The following is a 22,544-nucleotide window of genomic DNA, read 5'->3' as shown; positions in this document are numbered from 1 at the left end:
CAAAGGTGTGCTCCAGGCTGGGATCGAGGTACAGCGGGAGCACACTTCCAAGTTTGGTGGAGTTGTCTCCTGTCTTCCCGTTTAGATGTAGTCAGTGCTATTCACTGATGTGACTTCACAGGGCTAGCTCAGAGATCACTCTTTTGCAGAAAGGTCTCGGAGAAAAACGCTCCCTTCTTGTTCATCCCGTTTTGGGGATGGGAAATAAAATGTAGAAAAGTGGAGGTGCCAGCCAAACCCTCGCAAGATTCTTCATTCAAATGAAAGGGGTCCTTCCGATGGCAAGTGGCGTTATAATTATAGACTAGGAAAGAGCAAGATCAGCAGCTGCTGCTGCTGCTGCTGCTTGTGTTTGTTCCCTCTGTAACTGACAGGACAGAGTACTTGGCAAAAACAGACTTCCAGAAGTGGAAAGACATTTTAACCCCTGTTCTTGTCAGTCCACTCCTCCTGGGGCTCGGCAGCAGCAACCCCTGACTTCAGGTTAAGGGAAGAGCAGGGTGACTATTGCAGACCTGAGGAGGACTTTGCTTGGGACGCCTGAGGAAGAGGAAGGGTCCAGGATTTGCCTTCGGGCTTGGATTGCCGGAGCAAAATAGCAGGTCAGTGGATATAGCGTGAGCTTAATATGCTTTTGTACTTGGCTTAACTCGAATCTCTCTCGCTCACTTTCTGTACTATGCCATAAAGCAAGAAATAAGGTGATACAATGACAAGGGGCAGGTCTGCGCAGAGGCACTATTTATTTATACTTTCTGTAATGTGCCTTTCATGGTCAGTTAGGAAACACTGATGGCTGTTATTTTTTTACTGTGGTTTCTCTCTGAATCCTAATGCATCCTGAAATTCTCAGCCAGGCAAAGATCCCATTTACAGTTGGGGTCAATATTAGTAGGGAAAAAAAAAAGATCTTTTATTTTTAGGTTTTTATGCCTAAAGGCTTCTGATGATCTTAGCAAAAGTGGAGTAATATATAACTCACATTTCAGCCTGTGCTTGAGAAAGTTTCAGAGAGGGAACAAACACTGAGCAAAAGGAAAAGCAGCGTCATAGATACAAGCCAAAGTCTCTGCAGGCATAAAATGGGTATAACTTGTGCTATGTCCTCAAAACTCACAAATCCATACCAGCAGAAAGCCTAGCCCTGTGTCTGCTAATGAAGTTAAGGGCAACACGATCAATAGGAAAGTCTTTCATGACACCAGTGCCTGTGGTATCTAATCTAACGCTCGCTGTCCTTCTGCGGCCCTGGCCAAAACAGCGCTCAGGCAGGAATGTGCTGGGGGGCATCGTTATGCTTTGCTCTTCCTGTCCGTCTCAGTTTTAGCTTTTTAATTTCCTGTGACCATGAGTAGTGTTGGAAGGACTCTCAGTCAACATGCTGCCCGGGAACCAAGGGCTTGGGACCACCGTGCTAGAACCAGACGCAGCGCAAGGCTTTACACCAAAACTTCCCATTGAGGGGGGGGGGCTGTACCCAAGTGCTTGTAGTTGTTCCCAGAGGAAAAAAACCACAAGTGCAGATTTAAATCTGTGTTTGCTATGTTGTGAAATCTAATCAGACACATAGCTGTCTTTCATAGCTTCATGTAGTCTACAGGGTTCTTAAATCACCTAATCTGACCTAATGTATATTTTAGGACATTAAATTATATTACCCTGAAGTCCCTATATGAACCCAATGATAAATGCTCAATAAAGCTTTTGCTCAGCAGGAAGCTAAAACAGTGCATCACAGGCAAGGCAAGGCAACCAAGGCACCGAAGCCTGAAATTGCTGTAACAGTCCCACTTTTATTTGCCCCATTTCAGAGGCAGAAAGGAAAAGCTGCAGGTGTCCAGGGCGTCCCAAGCTAGCGTGAAGAGTTTCTGTTCAGTCAAGGGCATCAAGTAGAGTGCTAAGAGAGACGGCTGGAATCTGATTGAGTGAAATATAGTTGCTTGAATCAAGCAGGAAAATTGCACTTTGTGGAGAAAACTGCTCTATCCCAGTCTAATGTGAGGGGAAATATTCTTAACCCTGAATCCTATTATCATAACAGCTCTGCAGCTGTGGCCAAAACCCATGCATTAAGCCTTGCAAGACAGGATTTGCTGCAGCTCCGTAGAGGAGGTGGACCCATTTTGTCCAGCTCAGCTAGTGGCCAGTTTCTGGCACCATCCAGTCACTGGTGCTTGGGAGGACAACTCCTTCCTGAACCTCATGTGCAGAAACTGAGCGCCATGGATTTGACACTAATCACTGCCTTCCTGCAGAGCTGCAGATGCCCTGAGGGTGCTACAGGCAATCTTGTTCCCTCCATGGCCCAGGACAGAAGGGACTGAACAGAAAGTTTCAAGAGATGCTCTCATACCAGGGCAGACCAGCAGAGCCACTCAGCCCCAACCCTGCATGTCCCAGCTATGTGAATGCTCCCCAGAGGTCATCTTTTGTCTGTGTGCTCTCAGCTTAAAGATCCCAAACCCCAGGGCACCTATCCACTCCCATGTTTCAATATTTGTTGCCCGCACAGTTAGCAATTTATGGTTTACTTCAGACTGCATTTGTCTAACTTCATCTTCTAATCGACGCACCGTGTTACGCTGGGGGTCTGGGTTCCCGTCAGGCTATAAGCCCTCACATTATCCAATATCTTTTTTTACATGTAAGTCCTCACACACAGGCAGTCCCACTGGAATTTTCCTTTGCAAGTTGGGTATTAGTGGGGCGACGATAGACACTTCTTGACCATATGACTTGAACATAGGTACTCCCTAGCACTAATGGGCAGGGACTAAAGCCTTTTACAGCAATCCCAGGAAACTCAGTACATTGTAAAGGGTATTTTTTTACCCTGCTCCTCCCCTATAGCCCAGCCACAGGCTTCTTCTGTTGTTTATAAAGCCTCATATCTGCTGGAGAATGGAAATCTCTGCTTTCATTTTCTTAAGCATTGCATCCTGACCACAGCCTTTTTAGCAGACAGGACTGCATTTCTGCATGCCAGTCAAACAGTTTGGCTCCTGAATTGAACTTTCTGGAGTTCAACAATGACAACAAAAAATGTAAAGGCCTGTGCCAAGTCTCAGAAACAGGAAAACTATCATTTGGATGCTAAAGAATAAAACCCATGCATCTTAAAAAAAAACAATAACACAAAAAAACCTTCCGAGCCCATGCTGGCAAACCTTGAGCAGCCTATCTGCAGACAAGAAGAGACAGTCTGTCAGCAATAGAAGGCTTATGGTGCCTTTTCCCTGCTGATTCCCTTGGTGACTAAAAGAAAAAGTGGCACTTTTACAGCTGAATTTTAATGGCTTACATTATGCTCTGCATCAGAGATGCAGCCAAGTTGCATAAAATACTATCAAGCCATCTATTAACTAGGGGTTCAGATTTTCTTCCTGAGAGTGAATGACCTACAGTGGCACCAAGAAAGTATAGACAAGAATCATATTTATCATACACAATAACTACCCTGAGGCTTTGTGCTTGTCTTAGTTACTCCCTTCCTTGCAGGCTGTGCGAAACTGCTTTCATCCACATTTGGAGTTAGGGTTTTTTTTGTAAGCACATAAAAGTTCCTGTAGCATCTCCCTACACTGGGTAAGCAAGTAACAAACCCAGCATGAAATATTTACCTGTATACTTTTAGTACTGCTTTAATTGCACTGTGTCGCACGCTGCCTACCTGAGCAACCCTATGGCTTTTTTTGCATGGCCATGCAATGCTGAAGTATTGATGAGTAGGTCTAGCTGCCAAGCCGAGAAATAACAGGGTTCCCCCGCTCATCTCAGCTGCTGTCGTAACCGTTAATGAAAGAGGCAGTCTCCAAATCTCATTTGGTTTTAGATGAGTATAATTACCAAAGCTAGCTAAAAATACCGGCTGGGGAGGAAGGTGCATTTCTGGAATTTAGCTTTACCTCTCTTGCTGGAGTGCTGACAAAGGTTGGAAAAGAAATTTCAAGTAAATTTACTTCCTTCTCTTTGCTCATACCAGACTGGAGCAAACTGGGAGTAAGCAGAGGCTTCAGAGGAGTAATGTGTCCCTGCCGCTGCCACCCAGGCAGGCGGCCACATTCGGTGCTGGCTGTGGCTTGGGGGGTGTTTGGGGTAAAGCCCATGTACACCCTTGCATCAGTCAATCTGCAGGTCTCAAGGGGGCTTGTAACTGCAAGAATTTTCAGTTTGTCTCTCTCTATATATATAAATACAGACAGCATGTATTTGTGTATACGTATACTATTATATGTGTTTATGTGAGTGTATATGTGTCTGTATCTAGCTATACAAGGGTGCATTCAGCTTAGGATACGCTGTCTAAAATGTTGTTGGTTTCCTGCTTCTCTTCTACTGTTTCTAGGCACAGCCTGCCAAGACGATGACAGTCACTTATTCCAGCAAAGTAGCAAATGCCACTTTCTTTGGATTTCACAGATTACTCCTAAAGTGGAAAGGCAGCATCTACAAATTACTGTACAGAGAATTTATTGTTTTTGCTACTCTTTACACAGCGATAAGTGTATTATACAGGTACACTCTTTCCAATTCACATCTCATTAAATGTTATACTGAAGTTTCACAGACTTCACGGTGTTAGGCTGATGAATGGCGGTTGGGGGGGAGGCTACTACATAATTATTGTCTTTTCCTTGGACCTTTTCTAATGTCCTTTCCTTTCCATGTTTACTTTAATGTTCCAGAGAAAGCAGGTAGGCTATAAATAAGAAAATGTCTATCGTATTCAGCTGATTCTGCTTTCAGCCCAGTATTGAGCAACCCTTAAGCTAAATAAACACCCGTAGCTAGCCTATGTTATATAGCTTTTATCATTCTGACATCAAGTTGGTGGCAGCGAGCGTGCCTCTCTGCTATAAATGATAAGTATAGACCTTCTGTTCTACTTGCAGAACTGTGTCTTCGGTTGCTCAGTGGTAATTTCTTTAACAACCCTGAAAGGTAATAATTTGTGAGTCAGGTTATATAGTCAGGAAAAGCAAAGTTTTGCTTAAAGCTAGGACGGCATGGCAAACTTTATTTTTAAGCTTGCAGAGGGCCAAGAAAACTGCATGGAAGCCAGCCGTGGTTATTACCTGTGTGTCACCCAGCACCTGGGAGGGTCACGTTAGGAGAGTTGCTTCTTCCGCCAAGGTGTGAGTTAAACACCCGAAAGACAGATGCAATCCATCAATTAGTACAGTGAAGCTTTTAATTGAGGAAGTACACTGCACAAGTATCAAAATCATGGATCAGCTCTTACCTTGATCTCTAATTGGACCTCAGTGTTTGCTTTTTTGTGAAGCAAGGAGAAAACGAGCTTCAGTTTATCTGTGATTAATCATTAATTTTCAAAAATGTTCAGTAATCTATACCTGTAAACTTGGAAAGAAGATTACAGGATTAATATGTAAAGAAACACCACAGTCTCACATTTATTTTAAAAAATCTAGTTTTACTGAAATGTTAGGCAATTAAAGACCATGGTAAATACACCATGGAAAGCCTTCTATATATATACTGCAGGTGTTATTGCACGATTGTAAGCAAAACCCACCAAATATTTGTCATGTGCTCCTTTTATATGAAATCAAAGAATAACTGTAATACTCTTCTATACAAATAAAATAATTGTTTATATTTAAGCTTGTTGTATTTCATTAGATATCTTTCTCCACGGGCAGAAGCTGCCATGCTCCATTCATTTTCTATCATCTGGTGAATATTTTCCTCACTGCAAGATAAATACGGTGGTTGTGGTTTTAATCTTGTGGAAAAGAGAAATTTTGTAGGAGTAAGAGTAAAAACTGCCACAACAATGTAGCATTTTCAAATAAGAGCAATTAGAGATTGGTAACCTTTTGCAACTCAAACCAACCTGAGCATTTTTATTCTGTAGCCCTCTGAAAAATGAGAGCAAGCTCTACTTGCAGTCTTAGGGCTTAATATCATCGTTGGTCGGTATGGGATAGCAAGCTAATTCTCCAGGTGTATTGATCCTAATTAGTAGTGCCAGTCAAATTAGTCACGAGAAAACTGCAAAGACTAGGGAATAATATTGTCTTCTCCTCCAGCTTCCTTATTACATGCCAGAAGTGTTCAGCACTTTACCTTTAAGAACTTACCTTTAAGTTTTTAGCCAAGGTTGCTCCCGGTTGCACATACCTTATTATTTATATATATTTGCACTTTGTAGATAGTCCCAGAATATTATGAAAGGACAGATACATTTTATTTTTGCTGCAGATTTTTTCTTACAGGTAGCCAAAAACGGTTCTTTGAAAAATTATCAATTTACTGTGACAAATATGCTGAACAAATCCCAGTAACTTTTGTGCTTGGTAAGTACCAGTTCAATGTGAAATTACTCTCCAACGTTGTCTCTGTTCAGGCATTTTGTGACTGTCCATGCATGGAAGCATTTCAGAGCCGAGGGGCATATGGGAGGTTAGAGGCTCACAATAAAATCATCAGCTTCCAACAGGTCTCCTTAAATTTGAGTTGCTTTTGTCACATCAGCATTTATGCTCATGTTCTTAATATTTCACCAAAAGAGTAAAGTTTCCATATGTATACATAGAGAGAGAGAGGCCACTAACACTGATACATTGTGCCAGATCTTTCAGAGCACTAAAAGGGTTTACGACAGAAGAGGAAATTTGGAAGTTCATGAGTGTGAGATACTCAGCTGGAACGGGCCATTAAGTTGCAGTGTCTATTAAATAATTAAGATTGATTGCATCCTGTGTTTTGATGTGACTTTCTGCATTTAGTTGGGGAAATGTAGCAATTTAGCGATACGAATAACACTCTGCAAACTAAATCAAAGTAACCTAAACAGAAATCCTGATAGGCAATGGGCATTTTTCTTTTTTTCCTTCTAACCCCCAGGTTTCTACGTTACTTTGGTGGTGAATCGCTGGTGGAACCAGTTTGTGAACTTGCCGTGGCCCGATCGACTGATGTTCCTCATCTCTAGCTGTGTCCAGGGCAGAGATGAATACGGGCGCTTGTTAAGGAGGACTCTCATGCGTTACGTGAATTTAACATCTCTGCTGATCTTTCGCTCTGTGAGCACAGCTGTGTACAAAAGGTTTCCCACCATGGACCATGTGGTAGGAGCAGGTACTGCCGAGTCCTTCTCCCCAAAAATGTCTTTCCTTTCCTTCAGAGGTGGGGACACAGGGAGGGAAGGAGCCAGACTCATTTTTTCTTTCCTCTTTGGCCCCATGTGTGCCTTATACTAACCAGTGGCAAGGCTACCACGTTTTTGTCAGTGGCTTAAACGACGTGCCCTTTAATGCTCTTAAAGTCTTCATCGAGCAACTCTACAGAAAACAAATGAGTTTGATGCTCTTACGTGGATCTGCTCTCAGACATCCTGGAGGCCATAGGCCTGCCCTGAGCACACAGGCATACGGAGCAGGTACAACATTCTCCAAAGCATGAAAAATAATGGAGTTGCTCTATAGTATGATGCAGTTGTGATGGTGACTTGTTATACGGCATTGCCTCGATGTCTAGGATGTGACCTCGTCTTGAGTATCAGAGACTGGTCTCCACAGGCACTTCACAAGTACAGCTTTATCTCAATGGTTTGTAAGTAGATTGCATAGGTCAGAGATTTATTGTGACATACTTGAAAACCCTCAACCCCAAGGGTGTTTTCATTAAATTTACAACCTCACCTTAAGCTTGGTTTTTCAGGGATAAATTGACTGAGTATTAAGCGTATCTTTATTTTCTGTTTGTTTTGACAACACAGTGAGTGTGATGATGGGGAAGAGAGTTCAACTACGTAAGGCTTTGCTTGTCTATGGAGGACTGACTGCTGAGTATTTAAAGGCAAGGTGTGATGCCATGCCTTCTGACCGGCTCAGTCAGAGTCAGGGGTAGAACACCAGCGCCGAGATGTGAGGATCTATTCCAAATAAGAGAAGTCATACATTTTTTACTGAATGTCTCGCATTTCTTAAAATTATTCCTTTGGCAAAGATTAGTAAGCAAAGTTGTAGCAAGTTAAAATATGCAGTGTGTATATCCATATACGCGTTTCAAATATGTGTGAGAAGCTTTGGATATTACAAAAAATCCAGGCAGAATGCACTGATCTTACTGAAAGAAATCATTTATGTTGGATTCAGTTGGATTTTGAAGTTCTCTTCCTCATGCTGTTCAACAAAACTGTTTACCTGAGCCTGTGAGAGGTCAAGGAAGCTTCTGTCATTCTCCCCAGCAATCTGCTTCTAGTACACACTGGAAAATTACAACATTTCCAGCAGGCTAATCCAGCTCTGCCTCCCTATTGCTAAAGACAATCTGTTCCAGAAGAGACAAAATGTCACAGCGTTGTACAAAAATTGTAGACTGGAAAACAAGTTTTGGTTGTTTAGGGTTTTTTAACAGTGGAAAATATTCTACTATAAACTGTATAACAAATTATTGATAGTGTAGTCAGCTCTGTGGATTTCAGTACTTATTCTGTAGGTTTTAATACCTATTGTGCCACAGAATTTTAGTTGATGCAGTACTGAGCACTTAAGGATATATCTTGCTCCTATTAACATCCAGTGATTAAAACAGTCCTCCGCAATTATCCCCTCCCTAGCTCCCTATGGCATGACATATCAGACTGCACGGGAGTGCAACATTTAATATGAATGTGAGCGGCAGAATCTAATACTTACAGCACAGTCATCACTGAAACAACTTGTGCTGATTTTGCATTTCACTATCCAACTGAGAACTGCCACAGCGTAACTATTGCTACACATTTCCCTTTTCAGCAGATTAACTGCTTAAACTCATAGATTTTAAATCTGAGAACAGTATCATGACAATCTAGCCTGACTCATCCGTAACACAAGGCATAAAAGCTTACTCACAACATCCTTTATCATGGTACAATTTCTGACTGAGCTATGATACCTTCTAGGAATATAACCAGCCCTGATTTAAAATTCATCTGGGTATAATGGAGACTACCTCACACCCTAGGTGAACTGACATTCACAAGGGTGAACCCGCTTTTGAAAAGTAAAATTTTATTCTCAGTCGGAACTTGCACAGAGTCATCTTCTAGTCACAGGATTTTGTAATGGGGTTGGCTTATTCTTCTCTTAATTAGATGAAAACACAATTTTCTCTCAATAGCTACCTGTTAGCAGAGTGCATAAAGGCTTGAATAAACTTAGGAGTTTCACCTTCTGTAGTGGATGGTCTTCAGTGCTGGACCTTCCTTCTAACTGTTTTCTAAATTCTTTTTCATTTTTTAGCGTTCTTTATGGAGCTGTAGGCAGTAGAGGCATGTAGATTCATGACATTATGATGCTAAGTACTGCGGCACGTATGCCGTAAGTGTCAAATGCCTAGCAGCAGTCCTGAGCGTACCAATCATCCTGTTGGCTGCAAGCTGCAAGAGGGAAGTTGGATGCTCAAGAACACAAGTCTTAAAAAACATGAGTAGTGAATCAGCAGCTGGGCGGAGAGCAGCCCAAAACAGCTGATAGGAAATGCTGAAGAGAAACATGAGGTGTGAGCCCAACGACACAAATACCTACAGACGGCTGAAGTCTGCAGTCCCAAACCCTCTACTGGAATGAAGTACCTAGATTAATTCTTTCCCACATAACACAGAAGCAGAAAGTGAAACTTTCATCTTCAGAGTATTTGATGTGGGTACCCTGAACCAGTCTTGTCTCAAACCCTTCGGTTTTGACAGGAGAACCGAATACTCTTCGAAGCCCTTGAGGGAGAGCATGAGTGACTTCTTCTAGCCAGGCTTGTGTTCTCATCAATAATTTCCCCGTAAGATCACTTTGGCTGACACTGTTCACATTAGTGTCCTTCGATTCTTTATTGATTGCACGCCATGTCAAGCTTCTCATACTTTCACAAGGATTCAGTGCCCTGTGATTCCTTAGATCATCCTTTTCAAGATCTTGGCACAGTATTTGCCAAATATTTCCAGTTTTCTGGAGCTGCTCCAGTCTTCCAGTGCTTGTCAAAACCAGTGTTCTTGTTCAGAGAGCTCCTCAGTTAATTCTCCGAATACTCTTGAATAAAAATAGTATGGCCATATTTAGAAACCATTTCATTTTAATAACTGAGGTTTGATATCCTTCCCTGTATTTGACGGAATATAAAGTGTTTCTTTACCACTGCAATAACAGTAAGCGCTTCTGAAATGCATATTGTTGCCATAACCTTCACCAGCAGTAAGAGCAATCCCGACTTGTTTAATATTTTCTGTGAGAAGAATACTAGGCATTATTAATATCCATCAAAGAGAATACTTAATTAATATAAACATGAACACCTTAACTTTAAAAATACTGGCAATTTGAATGTTGTTGTTAAAAGAACAAGGCTTTGTTGAGCTTTTCTGAACAAAAAGGTACCCAGTTTCAGTGGAGAGCTGAACTGATCCTTGGAGCTCTGCTGTTCTTCGTGACCCCCTCAGGCTGTGTCCTTCCAGATAATGACTTCCCAGAGCCTCCCAAGTGACTCGCATCCAGTGTTTACTCCAGATTGTCAATTTTCTGATATTCTGTCTGTCTGTTTCAGCCTGATAGAAACAGCTTTTCCTGTCCCGTAATGAGCAGGCTGGCCAGCCAAAAATCAAAGGCAGCCTGAAAGACTGACTTTTAGGAGTCAGGAGTCATGACTAGCAGGTCAATTTGTCTGGTTCCCTGATTATTTCTGTGCAGTTGATTATGAGAGCTGGCTGCAGACTGCCCAGGGACCTGTTAAAATCTATGTCTTAGTCTGTTCTCAAATTCCAGGATACTGCAGTACTGTGTCTTGCTGCTGAACTTTTCCTCTTCCACAGAATTTTCTGTCCTGTCCTTGTGTTCCTTGTTGGTAGCTGCAGTATTTTGTACCTCCTGTGTTGACTTGTTGCAACTGTACAAGAGTGGCATTTTCCTCAAGAACAGAATATTTAAGAAGGTTGCTGTGTTTAACAAATCTCCTTTTACCTTATTTGCATTTTTGTACAAAACACAACTGAGTTTTTCTCTGTATTTATTTTTTTGCTGCTTCATGTATCTTTCTTTAGCAATGTTAGCAACAACAGGCCGATCCTTAGTTACTAGTTGGAGACTAGAAAAAAAATCCTGTCTACTCTCAATTCCCTGATTGATTTTTCAGCACTCAAACTTGCATTAGATTGGCTAAGCCACTTATTTTGGGGCTGCCATGTCACTAATTTTGTCCTGTTTCGGAGCTAACAGCGAAAGAAGCCCTATACCCACCCTGGTAGGTGACACACACCTGAGCAAAAAACTACGATCCTTCTAAGCTGCAGATTGCTCCCATCCCAGAAAATCCAGGATTCGGACAAAGAAAAACGTGAAGCTCCTCCTCGTGAATTTTCCGAGGTTGTTTTTCTGAAAGGCTGGGTGGAAGGAGGACAGCAGAGCTTTCTTACCCAAGGGGGTGGAGGTGTTGCTCCAAAACGCAGCTGCTCCCGTGCCAGCCCCAGGCAGCGAGCTGCTCTGCTGCAGGTTTCGTCGCACGCAGCCCTGAGCTGACCTTGGATTTGCTCGCCGCAGGGAGAAGCGGGGCTTCACGAGGCACGGGGAACTCTGCGGAAACCCTAATACCTTCCCGGCGCCCCAGCGAGGCGAACTGCCAAGCAGAGAGCGGCTTCAACCCGCAGCACGTCGTCTTGGCCCGGTGTGCCGCTAGCAGCGGGATTTCTGGGCGCGATTCCTTTTCCATCGCTTTGCACGCCTTCATAACCCTGAAGAAAACATGAAACGCAATCTGGCAGGGAAGCGTTTCGCTGGCAGAAGGCACGCTCTCTGTTGATCTCTGTTTCGTGCATGCACTTCTATCCTCTGTTGCTTGCTCACCGCTTTGCAGATTTACCAAAAATTTATCAGAATCAGGTCGCGTAACTGCCCTTACAACATACGCTGAGATGCTGCTCAAAGCCATCACTGCTGAAAAGGGATAGTTTCTTGACTGACATATCCAGTTCCTTATTTTTCTGAAAGTAGAATGAAACTAGAGAGTAATCCGTACAATTCTGAGTATCATCTGTATTTACAATACGTCAGTGGTCAGATATGAGAACACAGTAATAGCAAATTATTCCATATATTGATCGAGAGGGATTTTGTGTAGGTAGTTACTGCAAAAAGAAGTTGTTTCAAGCAAGATCCATCCTGGCCAAGAAGCTCAAAAAAAAGAGGAGGAGGCTACTAGTTAGAATTATAAATAGTGTTTTGCATAGTTCTATGCAAATGTCACATAATCAGATTCAAACATATTCAAAATGTATAGTATCAATAGCACTGAAAGCACAGAATAAATGAAGTCTTTTTCGGGGGGGGGGGGGGGTAAACAGGTTTTATGACAAGATATGAAAGAAAAATTTTTGATGACCTTAAGTCTCCCCACCTGAAATACTGGGTTCCATTTGTCTGGTTTGGAAATTTGGCATCAAAGGCACGAAAAGAAGGAAGAATTCGAGACAGTGTGGATCTGCAGACAATGATGAACGTAAGTGGAAAAAGTAAATCTAGAGAAAACTAATCTGAAATTGCTATGCGGTAGCTTTTCACTTACATAATTTGATTTAGTGTGCACAGCTTTCCAGTGTCATCTAAGTGATCTTACTCAGGATTTATACTTCTCTCTGTGTACCAGTGTACGCTCAAGCACACACAGCAGCAGTTTGCTGGGATTGTATTTATATAACTAAGAAGGTATTAACCGAAGCAACAAATTGATGAGTAAAAAATTATTGTAACATGACTGTAAATTCATACTTGTTCTATTGCTGCAGGGAAAAAAATGAGAATAATTTGTCATTTTGAAGATTTTAATATCACTTTCAGGGAAGATAATCTCCCTGAATATTTCATTAAGTGGTCAAACATCCTTTTTATGATATAATATATTCTCTTTCATGTATCACTAGACAGTGGATACGATAGAAACAAAAGATAATCTGTGAAGAAATACATAATACACTAAGCATTCCAACTACATAAACTAAGTGAATATTCAAATATGACAATGGGATGCTGGATATAGTTATGGTATCAATATATATATTTATATATACTACACTTTCATATCTCCCTCTCCTTTTGTATGTGCAGAACCAAACTGTAACAAAATATTTATAATCTAGAATTGACTCCCCTGCAATTTTAGTTTGTCGGGGTTTGGTTTTTGTTTTGGGTTTTTTTTGTTTGTTTTTTTTTTTTTCTTTTAGGAGATGAATAAGTACCGGTCTTGGTGTAGTCTTCTGTTTGGTTATGACTGGGTTGGAATTCCACTGGTCTATACCCAGGTACTCAGTTATTATCCTTTAAAGAATTCGAAACACAATTTCCATGAAAGGGGGGCTTGGTGCAGAACATCCATAGACTCGACCAGAGTCGCCGAGCTGTTGAGCACCCACTGACTCCCATGGGATCATGGACACCTGGCTAACTAAGTCATCTTTAATGTGGAGATGTTTTGAAGGCCTTGCATAATTTGGGAGAGGGGAGGGAAGCACTGAAATGTTTTTATGTTTCCTGGGTCTTCTTCCTGGCTATAATTATGCCTGGGGCCTCTCTATTTGTAATACCTCCCTACAGATTTGTAAATTGTATGGCAAAAGGCAGTCAGAGGCCTTTGGATATGTGTTGCCTTATGCATACGTTTGTATTATTGAATGATTTCAATGAAGTTTTGTTCTTTGCAGGTTGTTACTCTTGCAGTCTATACTTTTTTCTTTGCCTGCCTGATAGGGCGCCAATTTTTGGATACTGACCAAGGGTATCAGGGACATGACTTAGATCTTTACATTCCAATCTTCACACTGTTACAGTTCTTCTTCTACGCCGGATGGCTCAAGGTAAAACTAGCTTTCTGGAAAGGTCATGGGGGAACCCTCCCTAGGGAGCTGGTGAAGGTGTCAGATCTGAAGTCAAGGTGTCAGTTTTGTGGCACACTGTAAAATCACTGAAGGTTAATGGAGTTACACCAAAGCTGAATTCAGCCCAAAGTGTCCTGTGGTCATAAAGAAACATCATGCAATACATTTTTAACTCCACCTAACAGATCTTACAGTAAGAAATGATTGGGAATCTGAAAGAGCTCATTTTAGTAGGACCAGTGCAGCCACAACTCCCCAAGGGAGTATTACACCAGCAAAATGGGGTCCCAAGACTTGGACTATAAAATGACAGATGAAAGATTTTAAAAAAAAACCACCCTTCTCCCACTCCGCTGTGTGATGGGGAAATACTGCTGCAGATCTGGCATGGGCTGAAAGGGTCTGAATCATACTTTCTTCCTATGATTGAAGCCAGCCTTTAGTATCTGCTCTTAACTTAATCAGATGCAGGCAATTAAAGGTCTCCAGTTCCAGAGGGCTATCAAACAGTGACAGCCAATATTGGCTACAACTCCACCGCATAAAAACATTCATTAACCAGAAGAGTTATAGAAGGAATTAGATGCTACCCATCAGCCCATTGATGCCTGCTCAGTTAACGTACCGCCATCAATCTGATAGTTGAGTAATCGAGCCACGTACCTCACGGCGATTCTTTCCTCTGCAGTGAGTATGAGAACTAACTGGAAAAAAAGTTTCAAATAAAAAGCAAATTGGTACATTAGGGCCTATGTGCATTAAGATTTCCTTTTGGGATTATTAATCATGGCTGGAAACTTTGAGCTAACTTTTCGGTTAGAATATAAATTGCACAAAATTGGCCAGTTTGAGAGCCCCCTTCCCACAGCCAACTCCAAAGGGCAGAGGAGGGAAGGCAGCACACTGAGCTGGCAGATTGCGGGGGAAAGTAAAGTGCCTGCAGGGCAAGCTCTTCTAGTCCTGCGTCCTAGGAAATTGGGGGGAAAGGGGGTTTGCCCCATAGGGACCAGCCTGGAGGGGAGCGGGAGAGAGAGGAAGGGAGGCTGGTGCGGCGGGGGGAGCACATTGCTCCCGCGGAAATGTGAGGCTTTATCTCTAAGGCAATGTCTCCCAGGGTTTTACTAGCGGGTTACAAAACCGTAAGCTGTTCCTCTTGACCGCTCTGCTGGCGTCCGTGAATGGGGGAATGGTTTCCCCTTCATCGGCACCCAAGAGGCTGTTAGTAGCGTCTCTCCCAGTCGGGCTTAGGGCTTCCAGCCAACTCCTGGCCACGGCAGGTAGGAGATGCCATTGTAACTGAAAAATCTTCTGCATAAGGAAATGAAAGGGAGGAGAAGCAGTTTGAAAAAGCAAATTTAATATTGGCAGCAGTCCCTCAGACCGGAGGTTTGTCCAAACCTGCAGTGCCCCCGAGTCAGGATATTTCTGTCTTGAAGGTTACAGCCGGTTTCCTGCTGAGTGCATTGGGCTTTGGCTGCCAGGCTGCAGAAAGGGCCCTGAGCTATTGACTTCCAGTAACTTGGCAATTCCTCAGAAATGATGGCTAAACTGAGCTCATTCCTTGGCCTCAGGCCTGGTTTGTTATACCTACAATACAGGGGCAAAGTTTCCCATCACGTGAGACACTTCTAAATCCCCATTTTCATTATGGAGATAGATGGACCGTCCAAATACAGGGCTTAGTTGTCCAGCAATAAATTCCTTTCCAGGGAATAAAGTCGTGTCTCACATGCCAGGACCAGGTCAGCCAACCAAAGGCCACCGCTGCTGTTCCCTCTGTCCCAGCCCTGCTCACTTTTTCTAGCTCATGTGACAGGTTTTGCAGTGGATTTTGGGGCAGTGATCCCCCAGTTTACACCAAGTTGATCCACTGTCTTCCCTGGAGAGCCGCAACGCAGTCTGGATCATTCCTATTGCAGCACTTCCATAGCTATACCCAAAATTTAGTGCCATGGGCCAGGCCAATGAGTGTGAGCAGAGCTGTCCCCTGTCTCCTTTTCGTTCCTCCTGCCTTATGCATTTTTTTATTGTGTTAGTCTGCTCAGCAGTTTATTTGTTGTCTTCCACCACTGGCCTGGGAAGAGGTGGCCAAGAGAGTCAGCGAGTGCTGACTGGTACGACCTAGAGGCACGTAGGAATAAATAGCCAGGGAGCGTCTGCCTTACTATTATAAGTTATTTAGAGCATAGCCATCCACGGCAAGGTTCATGAGCAGGGCTGCTTAATCATATAGTCGCTTCACCCATATCCACATTAAACCGAGGACCTGGCCACTGCTGCTGTGCATGGCCCTGGTGACTACCAGGATGGCTTGGGAGGGTCAGCAAGAATGTGATCGGCTTCAAAACCGGGGCTTAAAAAGACAAACAGAAGGAGAAAAGCATGAAGGGGCGAGGATATTTAACCTCAGTGTCCCAAGGAACTGAGAAATAGAGAAGCAGTCTGAATTGCCTAAAACTTTTTCCTTTTTTTTGAATTTTCCTGTTTCATCTTTTTTTTCTCCCCCAGCAGCTATGAGTTTCCTCCCCACAATGTACTTTGGTGATCATGGGGATGGGGGGGCAGTGTCTGGTTGTTTTTCCATTTATTTATTCCTTGGGGTAGGGCAGGACTAGATAAGGCTCTGGGCAGCCGGAGAGGTTTCCTTTCCCAGCCTAGTTCCCAGACTAAGGCACCTCCCCACAAAGGTGCCTGAGCTCACTGGTTGTCTCTTCCACAGGATGGGCTTCTCCCCTGCAGTTTTAATCATTTCATGCGCAGAAACCCAAAACAGCAGGCTGAATTAAAGAACAAACTCAGATCCCGACTCTTGGCTTTGGCTAGCATGATGCACGGCATCCACTTGAGTCAAGTTTTTTGGTGGGCTGCTTTTTGTAAAAAGCTCCAGAGGGCTGCCGTCAGCATCACCCCCAGTAAAGAAGCAGGGGCTGAGGGTTGAACTGGAGAGACGAGCTGTACTCCCTCTTCCAGACTCCAGCTGCAGGGACCGGGATACTGACCCAATGAACTGGTGGAATATCGTAGACTATAATGCAATTACAGAGCCTCTAGCTGGTAAACTGTTCATTTAAATCAGCCAAAGACAACAGTAAGGAAAGGTAATGACGATCTTATATGACAATTACCATGGCCCAGACATGTCTCAATTCCCAGCAGGCCAGCACTGACAATCATGATTGACAGCGCCAATGAGGCATGGAGGTATGAATCTATAGGGAAAGCAAGCTGTTCCTTGGCTAGGCTGGCAAAACCATCATACGGGAGCTCAAGCTATGATTGCAAGTGACAGGCAGGGAGAGAGAGAAAAATCCGATCCTATTTTCTCTGCGGCAGCAGTCCTGACATGGCATGCCAACCTCTATTCACTGTCTCATTTTCCTTTCAGGTTGCTGAACAGCTTATTAATCCATTTGGAGAAGACGATGATGATTTTGAAACTAACTGGTGCATCGATAGAAATTTACAGGTTGCTGTTGTTATTTCTACTTCCAGCTTTACTGTACCGTAGGTTATCATTACATTTAATGCTATTTCTTACACTGAGGTACAAATTAAGGGCAACAAGTGCCAGCAAAACAAATTCTTGCCCTGAAGGAGTACCTGTGGCTGTGATCCCCAGATTTTGTTTTTACAAGCTAATGCATTTTGATTTTGGTATTTGGCATTTATGATGCCTGACTAAACATGCAAACAGCTGACCTCAAACTATAAGCTCACTTTATGCCTGGAAAAACACGTAATGTAGGTCAATCCTGCAAAATCCAAAAGCCATCTATTCCCACATAGATAAGGACATGTTTCACTAATCCGAATGTCTAGAGATTACAATATTGTATATGAACCTTCCTTTTAAAAAAAAAAAAAAAGGCAGTGAAGATACCAAAAAGACCAAGCAGGGCCCTGAACTAATAACCGTGACTCATGTTGTGATGCTGCCCTGGGCGGCAGCATCTGGTCGGCGCAGGAGCCAGCGTCCCCAGTGGCAGGAGCTGTGAGACGGCCAGGGTACAGATCTAGTGAGATTTCCAACCAGCCCCTGTCTGTCGTGCCGCAAAGGACCCAAAGACACGGAGAAGCCCAGTGGCACCCGCCGCTCCCCTTGCAGGTAGAGCCAACCGTAGGGTCGAGCTGCTGTCGGACCCCACGTCTGCTGGGGACCACTGAGACCGCAAAGCAGAGCCCCGGTGTTAGAGGGAGCAAGGGCAAGGTGAGCAAACCAGCTTATTAAGCAAAGCAAGCAATGCCGGTACACGCAGGAGTGGGAAAAGCCTTCACGCTGCCAAAGATGCTCTCTGGCGTAACACCAGTTCAGGCTACTCGTGCTGTGGTGCCTCAGAGTCCTTTGTATAAAATATATCGGAAGGCCCTAGAACAGGATGGTCACCTACTTGGTTCTGAATGTCTTAAAATGTGGATGAAGCCTATCAGAAAGCTTCTCAACCTCTGGACATTTTAAGAAGCACAACTAATACTCTACACAGACTTCCCATAGCACGTGGAAGATCACATGTCCATTTAACTACATCGTGCGTGAGGAAAGGACTTCAATCTGACACAAATATCTTTGCAGCATATAGAAGACTCAAGTTACAATAAAATTTATGCTTTCATGAGTATAGGAGGGTATCGGGGGTATATTTTATAATACTGAGTCTCTTCCCAATGCCCAGGCCAGCATACACAGCTTACTCTGAAGGGTTTCTGAAAGAAATGTTGACCCAGGGTTTACAAAGCAGATTATTTTGTATACTGTACTATGTTGAAAGTGACATGATTTATACCAAAAAAATCTAAGGTGTCGCTTCTGGCGGTGGACGAGATGCACATGAACTTACCAAGGATAGAGAAAGACATTTACTGGAACGATTCCTCTGCCCGGCCGCCCTACACAAAAGCAGCTGCTGATTACTGTATTCCTTCATTTCTTGGATCAACGATTGAAATGGGGTGAGTGGCACTAAGGGTCCTTAATGCCATCAGAAAGATCACCGTGCCTACAGCCCACGTTGATTGACGGACAGTCGGTGCAGGGCTGCAGGCTGCTGGACGATACTGTGAGTGGGAAGGTGGAAAAGGGAAATGATGTTAGGAGGGACTGGACAGGCTGGAGTTGGTGGGATGATGCCTCCAGTGGCCCATGTGCTCCTACAAATTGTGCGCCCATAGCTGAAATTGTATAATTAATAAATAGAGTATGTTTGCATGGGGGAGTTGTTGATAGTCTCTGAGCACAGGATGGCACCTGAAGACAGTGGCTGACTTTTCTTAATATTTATTACAGCTTCTTCATACATCCCTCAGTTAGCAAAATAGCTATTCCTTTGCTTGTTTAGTTAGCAGATGATGGCTAAAATCAGTCCAGATTTTTGCAAAGGTAAACAAGAATTGATGTTAAATACTGTATGACTTTTCATTGACTAATAATCTAGGCATGGAAGTTGGAGCAGTCAGATTTTGTGAAGGGATAAAGAAGAGGAGTTCTTTGCAGAGATCAACACAAGAACCATTGTTATAAAGAAATATAGAGAGGATAATGGATTGCCCCATGTTCTCAGGATCTATATGAGAAATCAGTGATAAGCCAGTTAGCTTAGAAGCTGTTGAGTTTAAACACTTGTGACATGCTGTAATGTAGAACAGGTCAGTAAGATCTCACTAAATACCACCATGTCTGAACAAATACCAGGGCAAGTAGATGTTTTTATCTGAAAAAATTTTTAAAAACTTTATAGCCATTTTTTTAACTTTAAAACTTATCTCAAGGAGGTTTTGATTTTTCCAAAATTTTCCAGCCTCTATCAGCTTAATTTTTTGCTTCATTTGGCCCAGAAATTGGTGTTTTCTCATTTTTATTCCTCTTATTTTTCCATTTTTGCATGCATTCTACTACAAAGAGCAATGGTTTATATAAGCTCCTTTTATCACACACAGCCTTTTCAGAATTTATTTCCTTCTGGAAAAACTATAAAATGGCCAAAAGAAAAGTAAAGAAGAAAGTAAAAAAGTAAAGAAGAAAAACTCATAGAATATAATTCATTTTACCACAATTGCTAGGGGAAAAAAGTGGTGAAGAAGAAACATTATTAAGTCTGCAAACATTTTTTTAATAAGCACTTCACACAAGAAATGAAGGGGGAGTGAATGAAAACTAGCTCCACGTTAGCCCTTGTGAAATGCAAACAGCTCTGATGTGTTGACTTTTTTTATTAATTATTTTCTCTTCTGAACTCTTTCTCTGTTCAGCTCTCTAAAAAAAAACGTTCTTATGCAGACTTCAAAAACAAGGTCTGAAGATTCATTCAAGTCCAAAGCAAATATATAAAACTTGAACCCAAATCGAAAGTCTTCTCCAGTCCCCTCAGGCCAACATCTGGCAGAGGTTGCCCAGAGAGGTGGTAGATGCCCCAACCTGCAAACATTCAAGGCCAGGCTGGACGGGGCTCTGAGCAACCTAGTCCAGTTGAAGATGTCCCTGCCCATTGCAGGGGGGGTTGAACTAGACGATCTTTAAAGGCCCCTTCCAACCCAAACTGTTCTATGATCTTCACAAACGCTGGATGTAGTTCCTCTGTCCTTCCAGGCTAGCGTTGCCTCCCTGTGCTCATCACCTCAGATTTGGCCCGAGCCCCTTTGCCATCCTTCCCCTTAGGACAGGTAACTGGGCCAGTTTGGCTTGTCTTCTGGGGTGCACTGCGTCAGTAATGTGTCCTGGATTGCCTGGCAGACACAGCAGCAGTTGTTCTCATGACCCACCGAAGCTGGGCAGAAGAGTACCAGGTACAGGTGGGACTTTCAGACACACTGTTATGCCCCAGAATTATGTGAGTTTTGCCCATCTGAGTAATTCCAATGTTTTTGAAATGGTCACGCTCTGCTTCCAGGGGTAGCTTTTTCACTGTTGTTATTTTTGCCCAAAGGATTCTCCTGAAAAAGCATCTACAGCACCAAGCAGGGTTTCTTTCTCCCCTTTCCCTCACCCTAAGCACAAGCCTAATGTGTGGAGCTGCCGTAGAGGGCTGCAGCCCAAACACGAAATGGGGCTGGATGCCTGGCTGGATGCCTTCCCAGTCCTCCAGAGGAGAGACACATGGATGTGGAGAGCTTTTTGTGTGCTCTGGCTGGTCCAAAGGCACAGGCACTATTTCTTGGCACCCTCATCCCTTTTTTTCACCCCTTCCATGCCCTTCCTTGGGGACACACGAGGGCCTTGGTTCCTATGTCTGCCAGCTGAGACAGCAAGGATATATGTGCATGCAGACCACACGCTTCCTATACGTAAGTGACACCTACTACCTGACTTTATTTGGCAGGCTGGCTGATACCGAATTCCTGTACGGGGAAGAGTGGCCATGGGAAGAGGAGAAACACCGAAGACAACGTTCAGTGCTGAGAAAAGTCAAGAGATTTCTCAGCGTCCATGAGGCCCCTTCGTCCCCACCTCACCGCCGCTACAGTCGTCAGACAAGTGAGAATTCGGTGTTTTTCCCAGCAGACGAAAAGGGGCACATCAGGCGGCTGCAGGAAATGCACACAAGAGGGAGACACTCCACCTCCAGCTTCAAGAAGAAACACGAAGGCTTTGACAGAAGTAACAGGCTTCACAGTAGCAGAGATCTAGGACCCATAACTGAAACCTCAAGGAGCGAGGCACAGTTCGGTGACAGTGACACCTCATCCGAGACAAACAAGCCAGTTCCTGAGGTCATCATCTCTGAAGCCAACGAGAAAGCAGCTGATGTGCTGGGCAAACCAGATCTGCAAACAGAGCGCGCCGCAAGCGTGACAGAAGAGATGCTCCAAAGGAGCCTAACTGAGGCAAGTGTGACTCTTCTGGACCATCCTTTTTTCCCCCCAGAAATGACTACATACTTCCCAGGCTCTGAGGTGCATCAGTCACTTCCTACTGTGATAGGGGAGCCCAAACATGAACCCCATGGTAGTAACATAGCCGGTTTCATAACAGATCATGAGAGAAACCTTCAGAGATGGAGTTTACCGAGCTTTCATAGTCGTAGTACAGTGTCAAATGCTGACACCGCAACACCTTTAACAGATTCTGGGACAACTTCACAACAAAGGACCTTCAGCGATGGAAAAAATGTTACTTCTGCTTCTGCTCCAGAGACGTTTGAGATGGAGCACTTATGGGAAAACCTGGATAGTAAAGAAACAGCCATAGTAGAATTTTCTAATGAGAAAAGTGAAAAAAAACTTTGACCGTGCTTCCCCTGGGTTTGACTGAACTTCTCATCTTCTCTTGAAAGTGGTTCTCACACAGATTTGCTGAAAGTGCAGACACGATGCTCAGACAAGTCCTGAGCGAAATCCAACAGAGGATTTGGGCACCTAAATAGGAGGCACTGCGGTGACATGCTGTAAGCCACTTGGTTGCTGGCTTGAAATCTATGACCCTGTGGGGAAAACATTTACGGGGAGACGTGGGAGCCTCAGGAGTGGATGCAAACCAGCCAGTGCACATGGCAGCGAGCTGCGTAGGCTCACCTAGAGGAAACACTAAGGTTATCAGAAAAGCGGAGGTGGCTCTGTCCACTTTGGATCCACCCTGAACACGGCTACCTTTGGTCGTTCCTTCAGATTAAGGTCCATGACATCCTTGTAAAATCCACCAACAGTTTTGGTTTCTACTCAAGTGGCTAGAAGGGGAGGTGTGGGCTCAATTCCC

General features: G+C 43.5%; 1 protein-coding gene across 1 annotated transcript; it reads left to right on the top strand.

Annotated features, from left to right (window-relative positions):
* The first annotated feature begins 499 nt into the window (after positions 1 to 499).
* BEST3 (bestrophin 3) lies at positions 500 to 22,187 on the top strand. The gene is made up of 10 exons (XM_049792029.1): positions 500 to 602; positions 4,346 to 4,515; positions 6,226 to 6,320; positions 6,871 to 7,104; positions 12,335 to 12,489; positions 13,211 to 13,288; positions 13,688 to 13,840; positions 17,247 to 17,327; positions 18,657 to 18,808; positions 21,172 to 22,187. Exons 2-10 carry the CDS (start codon positions 4,364 to 4,366, stop codon positions 22,076 to 22,078), a joined length of 2,007 nt encoding a protein of 668 aa, XP_049647986.1. The 5' UTR covers positions 500 to 602; positions 4,346 to 4,363; the 3' UTR covers positions 22,079 to 22,187.
* Positions 22,188 to 22,544: the final 357 nt, after the last annotated feature.

This window comes from Accipiter gentilis, chromosome 34 (assembly GCF_929443795.1).
Source record: "Accipiter gentilis chromosome 34, bAccGen1.1, whole genome shotgun sequence".
NCBI classification, from domain to species: Eukaryota; Metazoa; Chordata; class Aves; order Accipitriformes; family Accipitridae; genus Astur; species Astur gentilis.
The sequence above is the reverse complement of the archived record's forward strand: the minus strand, read 5'-3'. Positions and strand labels throughout refer to the sequence as shown.